This window comes from Molothrus ater, chromosome 15 (genome assembly GCF_012460135.2).
Source record: "Molothrus ater isolate BHLD 08-10-18 breed brown headed cowbird chromosome 15, BPBGC_Mater_1.1, whole genome shotgun sequence".
Lineage (NCBI taxonomy): Eukaryota > Metazoa > Chordata > Aves > Passeriformes > Icteridae > Molothrus > Molothrus ater.
This window is the reverse complement of record NC_050492.2, coordinates 10,594,178-10,604,589: the sequence shown is the minus strand read 5'-3', so window position 1 is coordinate 10,604,589 and position 10,412 is coordinate 10,594,178. Positions and strand designations below refer to the sequence as shown.

At 43.0% G+C, this 10,412-nt stretch overlaps 1 protein-coding gene across 4 annotated transcripts; it reads left to right on the top strand.

Annotated features, from left to right (window-relative positions):
• Positions 1-351: 351 nt before the first annotated feature.
• Positions 352-9,373, top strand: NME5 (NME/NM23 family member 5). Of its 4 annotated transcripts, none has more exons than XM_054516481.1 (7): positions 352-366; positions 1,845-1,885; positions 1,985-2,151; positions 3,606-3,811; positions 4,172-4,272; positions 5,285-5,403; positions 7,726-9,373. In XM_054516481.1, exons 3-7 carry the CDS (start codon positions 2,023-2,025, stop codon positions 7,795-7,797), a joined length of 627 nt encoding a protein of 208 aa, XP_054372456.1. In that variant the 5' UTR covers positions 352-366; positions 1,845-1,885; positions 1,985-2,022; the 3' UTR covers positions 7,798-9,373. The 4 variants fall into 4 exon arrangements, with proteins under 4 accessions (XP_054372456.1, XP_036247828.1, XP_036247830.1 ...); XM_036391935.2 differs by lacking the exon at positions 352-366 and adding an exon at positions 614-852; XM_036391937.2 differs by lacking the exons at positions 352-366; positions 7,726-9,373 and adding an exon at positions 6,673-7,707 and having other exon boundaries at positions 1,410-1,885.
• Positions 9,374-10,412: the final 1,039 nt, after the last annotated feature.

Genomic DNA, 10,412 nt, shown 5'->3' with positions numbered 1-10,412 from the left:
TGCACAGGCAATTCCTGCCCGTGGACAGCCCCAGAGGGCCAGGGAAATTGGGAATGTGTAGGCAGCGAACGCATTGGCACCACGGCGCGGTAAAATTTGAGGAAAATCCCCAGAGAATGCGACTCCCCAGCTCTGCTTAATGCCCAGCTCACGATGGTTTAATGCACAAAACAGTAAAGGTTTCCTATTCGTTGCACCTTTTTTGCCCCTTAACCGTGAAGTGGCGCGGGGAGCCGCTGTAATTGGCTCGCAGTGCCGAGAGCCACCATTAGAGCTGTGGCTCGGGGCAGCGCTCGGGCTGTGAGGGAGCTCCCGCCCGCCGCCACTGCTGAGGCGCGTCCGCAGGAGCCCTCCCCACAAGCGCTGGTAAATGACCTGGAACGGCTGCTGGCTTTTCCTTTATTCTTTCCCCGCCAATAAATCGCGCTACGGCGCTTCACGAGCGTTTGCTGTGAGCGCGTGGCTCCCTCAGCAGTTCTGAGCGTGAGGTGAAACCGACATAAAGCTGTTATTGTCAGGGAGGAATGAGGTTTTTGAGATGAGCCCCGCAGATCACGGCACTCCTCCCTTTATTCCCGCAGCACACGCGGAGCCCATCCCAGGGCAGCCACGGTCTCCCGTTGTGCGCGCCGAGCCCGCGGCGATCCCGGGCCCTGAGGCGCGCTCCGCCTCCGCCGCCATCACCGCGCCGCTCCCGGCCGCCATCTTCGTCCCGTCCCGCCGAGGCCCGCGGGCGCCATCTTGTGCCCGAGGCCGGCCCCGTCATCGCCCGGCAACGGCGGCGGGTCCGGCGGAGTCCCGGAGGCCGGGATAACAACCGGGATAGCAAAGCCGGGCCGGGCCCTAAGGCAGGTGGATTTGGGGGTTACAAGCGGACTTTGCAGCAGGGAGTAGCCAGGCAGGGTCTGCGTGCCTGGGTCTGGTGCAGGGCGGATGGAGAGAGCCCGGGAGCGTGGGGACACGGCGGGCAGCGGGCGAGGGAAGGGCTGCAGGTGCCATTGTGTACAGTTCTCTGAGGCTCTGTCAGGATCCCCCGCAGAACCTCCGCTCCCAATTCTCACTAAAAGGTTAAGAGAGCTGAGGGTGTTTAGCCTGGAGAAGAGAAGGTTCTATGGAGGCCTTCGACCCTGTCCCAGTGCCTAAAGGGGCTCCAAAAGAGATGGAGAGGGACTTGGGACCAGGAGACGGAGAGGCAGGAAAAGGGGGAATGGCTTCCCACTAACAGAGGGCAGGGTTAGATGGGATTCTGGGGAGCAGTTCTTTAAGGGTGATGAGGCCCTGACACAGCGTTGTCCAGTGAAGCTGTGGCTGCTGCATCCGTGGAGGTGTTCAAGGCCAGGTTGGATGGGGCTTGGAGCAGCCTGGGATGGTGGAAGGTGTCTGTCCCTGCCAGGTGCAGGGTGGAACTGGATGGTCTTTGGGGTCCTGTGATGAAAGGGTTGCAAATGGACACACAGGTCTGTCAGAAGCCCCCTCACTGGTTCCACCACTCACAACACAATTCTGTGCTCTCAGCTTGCCAGTGCATCTGCTCAGTCAGAAAACCAGCACTTTGGAGCCCACAAATACAGGAATTAAATAACCATTGAGAAGTTACCCTGAGGCTTACGGTGAACCAGCTCCAAGTCATTAGTCCCACCCACAGACCTCATGTGTGAGGATACAGATTTGGGGTTTGAAGGAGCCCATGGTGGATGGAGGGTGTGGGAGCACAGGGAGCCCACATCAGGGTGTGTGATATACAATCCTCATGCATTGTCCAACTTAGTGAATAACAAAATTAAATTTTGGCCTTCTTTTCCACTTCAATGCCACTGCACTGAAAATGGGAATGTGAACTACAGAGTGCTAACTTGTCCAGAGAACATCTCATGGATTTTGTGAGGTGGGTGTGACCCTTTCTGTTCCTGGAGTACATGGTGAGTGTCACCATAGGTGACTGCAGTAGACAAATTCCAAATGTCATGTGCTGGTATCATTGCAGTACAAAAGGGGCAAGTGAATTCTAACTTAGAAGCCAGGATGGAGGTCTTAATGCCTGATCCTCAGATTTATGTGGAAAGAACTCTGGCTATCATCAAACCAGATATCATTGATAAAGAAGAAGAAATAGAGGATGTCATTCTCCGATCAGGATTCCACATCCTTCAGGTAACAGTCTGTGCTCCAAAGAAAATAGCTGTAGTTTATAAGTCAGGAAAATATTTAACTTCTAGCAATCAAGCCAGTAACTAAAAGCTTGTGTGTCCAAAAATCGATTCATGTTGTTCATGTCATTAAACATTGCTGCCAGATTCTGTAAGGAGATGCTTTTTGGTGCATGGGATGGAACAGAGAAGACCATCTATATTGCTGACCACAGGATACACAGACTTTATTAATAAACTCAGATTTAGCAATCATATGGAACAGATGTGTGAGCTTTCCAATGCAGCTCTTTGGAGAGTATATAATTCAGGTCTTGCAAGATTTTGTGCAGTGTGCAAGTGGATATTAGATAATTAATTGATTCGATAGCTGGCCAGTTGCAGCCTAGCTAATTTTTTGTTTCCATTGTTTTTTACGGTAAATAGACTTTATGAATATTGAAATGAGCTTATGAATATTTAAATATGCCTGGCCGGGCGGCCGCTGGGGGGCGCTGCTCCCTCGCACCTGTGGGCGGCAGGGGCCCCTCCTCCTCCTCCCCGCAAAGTCTTGGTTTGGTTTGGTTTGGTTTTGTTTCTTTCACTTCCTCGCTAACCTCTCTGGCTGTTTTATTTATGTGCACTTATTATTTGTATTGATTTATTTATTTATTTATTTATTTATTTATTTATTTATTTATTTATTTATTTATTTATTTATTTATTTATTTATGGATCTCTTGGAGCTACTCCAGAAGAGTTAATGAGGATTCTCCCTGGTCTGCAGCCCCCTGCTCATCAGAAAATGAAACAAAATAGATTTTTTATTTATTTATTTAATTGCAATATGTTAGTAGAGTCTTCTGATGTTTGCAGTGACTTTTGACACCAAAATTATTAGGACTCTGAGTATATGGAACTCTTGTGTTGTACAAGTTTGAGCTCAAAGAACCCACTTTAAATTTTTTTTGTTGACTGTGGTTTCTGATAAGTTCCCAGAGTTGTCCTGATCCTGGCCACCTGCAGGCTAGGCAGCTATTGGGAGAGTCACAGAGCACTGAATGAAAAATAGAACAATTGCATAATTAACAGTGTGGGCTGGAGAGAAACTTCTTTAAAAGTAGAACATTATGCTGTAGCAGCTGAGTAATAAAATCCTGCCCTTGTAATGCTCTTCACTTTTTCTGTACAGTGCTCTGTCATCTGGCAGCTACAATGGCTGTAGTTTGCCTGGGCTAAAATCACATCTTACTCAAATGGGCTCTTTCCTTAATTAACTTGGAAAACTTCTGCTCTTTGTTACTCTCTATCTAGAAGAGGATCATATCTGGTTAATCAGAGGAATTTCAGAAGTTACTCTGTGTTCTGCACTTGAAGATATGACTGCAGGAGAGGACTCTATGCTGCCTTTAATGCTCTAACCTGTTTCAATGTAGCAAGCAATTTTAATTCTTTTTTTTTTTCTTCTACACTTTATAGAAACGGAGGCTCCAGTTAAGCCCAGAGCAATGTAGCAACTTCTATGCAGAACAATTTGGAAAAATGTTTTTTCCTAATTTAACAGCTTATATGAGTTCTGGTCCTATAGTTGCTATGGTTCTTGCTAGAAATTGTGCAGTCTCATACTGGAAGGAATTGCTTGGACCATCCAACAGCCTAAGAGCTAGGATAACTCACCCTCACAGGTAACTCACTGACTGGCCTTGGGCAAGTCAGTAGGATTATTTTGTCATTCTTTGCATTGAGACCAGAATTCATTTTTTAAAATGTATTTGTTTGTACAGTACAGAGACAGGCTTCTATCTGTTCAGTTTTCTGCAACAGCTTTTCACTGTTGTTTTTCAGTATGCAAATTTCACCTATTTTATGGGGGATTCTGAGTGTATGAATATTAAATTTTAGGTAGCTACTTCTTATGTTTAAAACAAAAGCAAGCCAATGTCTTGTTAATTAGTCCATAACTCTTGCTTTTCTGTGCTCTCAGGCTGCAGAGGCTTGGAAGGGATTGCAGTTGCCCTCCAAGCAGTTATCTCCCTTGTTTTCAGCTTAAGAGCACTCTATGGCACTGACGAGCTGAGGAATGGGCTCCACGGCAGTGTCAGCATCTCCTCAGCAGAGAAGGAAATTCGGTTCATATTTCCAGAAGGTAAAATGGTGCAGTTGGTTCACTGCCAGTCCGGGGGGATGGAGCTCTTCCCTGCCCTGCCCTGACTCCAGATACAACTGATTTAGGAGAGGCTGGGTTTGTTTGCTTTACAGGATTGTGGGTCTCTTTATGTATAAACTGACATTTTCTGCTATGAAAGGCTTACCAAAAATCTGTCTGAAGAGCCAGTGTATTTACAGAGATTGCTTCCACTTTTCAAACTCTGCTCTGGGAACTGGAGCAGTCAAAGCTGGTAAATGAGAAGAAATGGGAAGCTATTGCACTCCAGCAAGTGTTTCTGGCACAGTCAGCCTTGGTTGACTTGAGAAAACTGACTCTTTTCTTGGATTCAGGCTGAGTAATTACTATTCAAAAGCAGCTGCATGCTCACATGACAGTGCAATTCCAAAGTGAAGTGCCAGAGAAAAGGGCTTTAGAACCTGGAAAGGCTGCAAGAGGATCTCTGGTTTGTACTGTGACGGGATTTGCTCTTTGACAGAAAGATGCACGGTGAAACTGCTAGAAAAAGGTGTCTACTGATACTTTTTGTCAGCTGTATCAGTGAATTTAATAAGATATGTTGCAGTTCCTTACAAACCTTACCCATTGTGTAAACCATGTCTCTTCTCACCCTGACAAACAGAGCAAGACTAAAGGTGACATTTTTAGGGTCTTCAGAAACCAGCTTCACACTAGAAGAAGAAAGTTCTAAACATGGGATACACAGTTTGTCTTCTGCCCCAAATGCATCTTCAAGGATTCAGGTTTTCCCCAGATGATCTGACTTCCTCCCTTTTCATAATAGACTATAATTAGTACAGTTACCTCAGGGACATAGTAAAGAAGTTTAGGGAGTTTCCTTGCAGTTTGTTGTGGGAGAAGCTATAACACCCATGATGTATTATTACCTTACTAAGGAAAAGAGCAGCTGACATATAAACAGCCTTTGAAAGGATGTTGTGTTTCATCACTCCAGAGGCTGCTTTCTAACACCTGTGCTTGCTCCCTGCAGCAATCTTGGAGCCACTTCCCACCGGACAGAGGGCTCGGGATTACCTGAACCTGTATGTGAAGCCCACGCTGCTGGCAGGGCTCACTGCCCTGTGCAGAGAGAAGCCAGCAGACCCCATGGTACGTGCAGTGTCCAGCCCTGGGGTGCACTCACTTGCTCTTAGTAACTCCCTGTTCATAGCAGAGCCGCTCTGCTGGTGAAGAGCTGTGCTGTTTTAGCTCTCAGCTGATGAGATACTCTAATATTTGGTTTCAGTAAGTTGGTTTGTTTGTTAGAGATGACACAAGAGTGTGTTTTAAGTCCCTAAACAAAAACAGTTTTCTTACATCTGGAAAAACGTGATTAATGTATTTTTGTTAAAGCTCCAGTCATTAACACCAGTAGTTATTTAAGCATGCAGATAATTAATCTGTGCAAGTTGCTGGCAGTTGTACAGCAACCGATGTAATGATTTTACATCATTATCACATTTATAGTCAACACTGCATTTTCTAAAGGATATTTTCAGAAAAAAGCCTTAAAAATCACTTGGGATGTTCCTATGAACTATGTGATATACATAAGGCCATGTTTAATGTACTTTGATTGTTCCAGCTTTATAACCTGTTTACTTTATCTGTATGTCTGGCACTGTTACCATAGAAATCTAGAAAACAGAGATGAAGTCCATTCCTTTGCCCAAAGGCCAAACCAATTCTATCTATTCCTAACCTAACAAATGTGTGTCTGGCCTGTGGTTTAGCACTCCAAATGATGGAGAATCTACAGTCTCCCCAGGCAATCTGTTTCAGTGCTTAATTATACTTGTTAAAAGCTTTCAGTAAAAGATAGCCTAAATCTCCTGGCTCCAATTTTAAGCCCATTACCTTTTTTTCCTTTTACTATCCCCAAAAGACATTGGAGACAATGTAATATCTTTTTTTTTAAGCAACCTATTGGATATTTGAAGAGTATTCTCATTTTCTTTCCCTTCAGTCTTCTCTTTACTGTATTAAATACTGATTTTTTTTTTTTTTTTTGTTGCATGTCGCATCTTTCTAACTCATTATTTTGGCTTCCAGTTAATCTGCATTCTTAGCATAATTTTCTAGTCAATTATGAGGTATCTAACAGTAACTTCATCGAGACAGTGCTTTCCTTCCTTGCTTGTAAGGAAGCTGTATGAAGCAGTGTCAGCAGCTTTGCTAAAAACATTTTATTTGCACCTTCTTTGTTGTCCATAATGTCTGTGACCTTGTAACAGAAGGAAAATAGTGTTGATTTGATACAGCTTCAGAAATAGAAATTGCCTATTGCTTTTCAGTTTGTTTTCTGCTAGTTGGCTTACAGGGAGACTGTTGGAATGCTTTTTTTCCAGTATCCTTTTCTTCTTTCCTCTCCTTTTGCAGATGGCATCAGAAAGTGTCTGTGCACTCAGAAATACTTGCTGTCAGCAGAGGTTTTCTCAACCAGTTCCTTAAGCAAAACAGGATAAATTTATTTGGTTCAAATGATTTGAGGATTTTTTTTTCCAAAGTAGTTTTCCTAGGAGGTTTTGTGTTTTGGGCTATTTTGTTTGTTTTCCATTTCTGTCTTGGGTTCTTAGTACTGAGCTGTTGTTGCTTTACCTGTCCTAGTGCTCTGCTTGGCTCTCCCTTTGCAAACCTTTTACTCGTGGTAGTAAAAGCAGAGCGTTGCTTACCTTGCCTGTCTGCCGTTCTGTCAGCTCTTCACAGTGTGGTATGAAGTTTGTTGTTCTCAGCATTCCAGAAACCACTCATCAACAGCCTGGTGAAGTAAATAAGGATGTGTTAAAAACTTTGCTTTACAAGTGGAGAAATCGAGGCAAAAGGTTAATTTACCTAAGGCCAGCCCCAGACTGGCAGATGGAGTTAGGACCCAAGGCATTCCTGACTCCCACATTCTCATTTAAGTACAATGCTGGAAAACTTAAAAGATGAATTTCAAAACGCAACCATGTTTGGGTTTTAGGTTTTAGGTACTGTAAGGTGGTTCAGTGCAGAAGGCTGGCACTCTTAATGAATGATTACTGGATGAAGTATCTCTGTGTTGTCAGCAGTAACATTTCATTAAGCAGTTTCATACATATTCTGCAGCAGCATTCCAAAACAGAGCTGGCTGAATTATTTGAACTATGGCTCAAATGGTCTTATACTCTCACAAAGATAAACATTGCCAGGACAAGTTGTCTTCTAAAGGTCATGGTGCATAAGCAGTATAGGCTGGGAAGATTTAACAGAACATTTTTTAAAAACAGGTCATCTGCATGTCCATTTCCTTCTTAAAGGGCTGAATTTTGCAGCACAGTAGGAGAGTATCTGTAGCAGAGCTTTCAAATAATGCTTTTATGTATAATAATGCTGTTATAATATTCTGCTATGAACTTAATAGAAAGCAAGAGAAAGCTGAAAGCATTTGGGTTTTGTGGTTTTTGTTCACAGATTTGGCTTGCTGACTGGCTGATTGAACACAATCCTAATAAACCTAAGCTACAATATCACATCTCTCAGTAAGAACATCAGCAGTGAGAGCCTGGTGGAAAGCATCTCACACATTCCAAGTTACAGATGTGTATTGTCATTTTTGGTGTGTCCTTTGACTGTATAACCAGCACTGTCTAAAGTAAATGCATTTGTCATAACTGCTTGTGTCCTCATGGGATAAATAACACTACACTTAACCAGGATGTAGTGGTTCTAATACCTTCTCTACTGACAAAGGGAATGTAGAATTACACAATAAATTTATGGCATTGGGTGATTAGAAAAAGACAATGTTCTCAGTGGGTGTGACTTACTGCTGTTGTCCACATTTTTCTTAGGCTGTGTGGGAGAACAAAATCATTTACAGCAGTGTGGATTCCCAAATGAAATCCACCTGGCCTGTGCTTTGTGAAGCCAAGGGTTGTGTTTCAGCAATTTTTTAGCATAAATCCAGTTATGAAGGGAGGTACTTGGACATAATGTAGAAAACAATTACTGGAGGCATGTTATCAACTTTGGAATTTTAATTGCTGATGACATCACCCAGCTAAGGTTGTCCTTGAAGATGATTCACTAGTCTGATGTATTTTGTCAGAATGTAATTTGAAGGACTTATTTGAAGGTACATTCAATGCACCTTTCCCAACTTGGTGGCAAAGGGCTCAGGGACTATAAATAACAAGATGTATTTTTGTCAAGGACTAAGGTTGTCTTCCAACATTTGTTTGCAATAAAAGTGCTTAATTGGAACAGCTCACCTTAAAAGTGTTTTCTGTGTTCTCCTGCTCCTAAATGTACACAAATTTCTGTTGTTTTCCTCAAACTTTCATGTGTTCTGTTGAAGAATTTCACAAGACTGCTCTTCCACAGGCAATGGGTTAATCTCATGCTATTGCCCTTATGAAGTAACTAAACTGTTTTTTGGGGATGTGGGCCTTTTTCATTTTCTTCAAAGAGCTGTACTTATGCTGTTAACTTCAAGCTTTGTATCTTATGGTTTGACTGGCTATAATGAAGAAAACTGTAATTTTCATAACTCTGAAATAAGAGTATGCTTGACTAATACTAAAGAAACAAGCAATTTCATAATTTGTTTAATGAAAAAACTTGCTTCCCCAGTTTGAGTAATTATGAGAAACAGAAGTCATTTTTCTATAACATCAAACTTTGTTGAAGTGAATTGTTTATCCTCTCAGTGGAATAAGCCACTATTGCCAGCCCAGATAATAAACATTTAGAAACTGCTCCCTACAGTACCAAAACCTAAAAATCTTGGGACTGCCAAGATAAGGAAAAAAAAGAAAGCTCAAACCCTCAAATAATGAAGAATAAAAGTATGAGGTGGTTAGAAATACAGTAAACAGATCTGTTTTCAACCAGTTTATTTTACCTATAATTATTGTCCCCATATGTGTCTGATTGCTCCAATTACATTTGTGCTTTGTGGTTTCCTGTCAGCCAAATAAAAAAATACATTTTCTAAAGATGTCAGAAACGAAAATCCGGTAAATTCACAAGGCATTCCCCTGTATTTGGTTAGTTACTATGACATTTGCCTGCTTATTTTGATGTGCTACTGTTTGACAATAAATACATCTTTAATGTTCTTGCTGGAGTTTTCAGTTTTGTTTTTATGCCAGAGCTGTGTTGTGTTGGATGAGAGTGGGTGGGTCCTTACCCGGGGGTAGGAGCCAGGACAAAGGCAGCTGGTGTTGCAAATGTCCCCTTTGTCACCCACACAGTACAGACTCTGTCGTTCAGGTGTTCATCTATCATGGAATTATTCTCTCATGTGGGAGCTAACACCTTCAATTGCTGGCTGGTGTTTGCTTCCATTTTCCTAAGAAAAAGGTGGAAAGAGAGAAGCTGCCTTTATCCCATGGGTGCCATCCTGCCTCCCTGTGTCCCTGCACACAGGACAAGTATTGATCAGCAGATGTCACAGCTGAGATCCTGAGGAGCTGCATTATCAGGGATGTGGGCAGAGGGTCAGTGCCGGGAATGTCAGGTGGCTGAGCAGCCTGATCCCGTGGGGGGAGCTGTGACACCACAGGAGAGGCTGGTGGGGCATGTGCTGCTACATTTCTTATGGACTTCGGGCTTTTTATTTAGCCCAGAGTGGTACAGGCTTGGCCAGGGTTATAAATCTGTTGCATAGAAAATATAGCTTTGGGAAAAAAACCCAGATTAACTGAAAGATGTGTTTCCATTTGATGTCAGCAAGGTGAGATAGTCTCTGTGGGAACAAGTGACCTGTCCTCTCCCTCTGTCAAGCCAAAATAATTACCTTGCCTTTTGAGTTCTGTTGGGCATTTTTAACTTTGAGGGAGTTCATTTTAGTTTTACTGCCTGAGTGCTGGAATGGGGAGCTATGTCCATAAAATGAGCAGTTCAGTCTGTTTCCCATAATTCTGTTTTTTCAACAGAGCTCCTCCTGGAACTTTGCTTATCATATGCTTGCTATCACCTGCACTGGAAGTTGTTCTTGGAACTATACAGATTGAGCTAGTCTTGAAGTATGTGATTGTTCAGCCTTCCTGTCTCACAAGAGACTTATTATCTTCAGGAAGAGTTAAACTGCCAGGAACCTTGGACATACTTTAAAGATGGCAGAAGCCTCAGCCAAAGGCAGTTTCCCATTGCCT

Bases quoted from the DNA above. Each gene is read 5' to 3' on its own strand.
- NME5 (XM_054516481.1), top strand. From the start codon at position 2,023: ATGGAGGTCTTAATGCCTGATCCTCAGATTTATGTGGAAAGAACTCTG. The intron at 4,273-5,284 runs GTAAAATGGTGC...TGCTCCCTGCAG, and splicing joins TCGGTTCATATTTCCAGAAG to CAATCTTGGAGCCACTTCCC. The intron at 5,404-7,725 runs GTACGTGCAGTG...TTTTGTTCACAG, and splicing joins AGAAGCCAGCAGACCCCATG to ATTTGGCTTGCTGACTGGCT.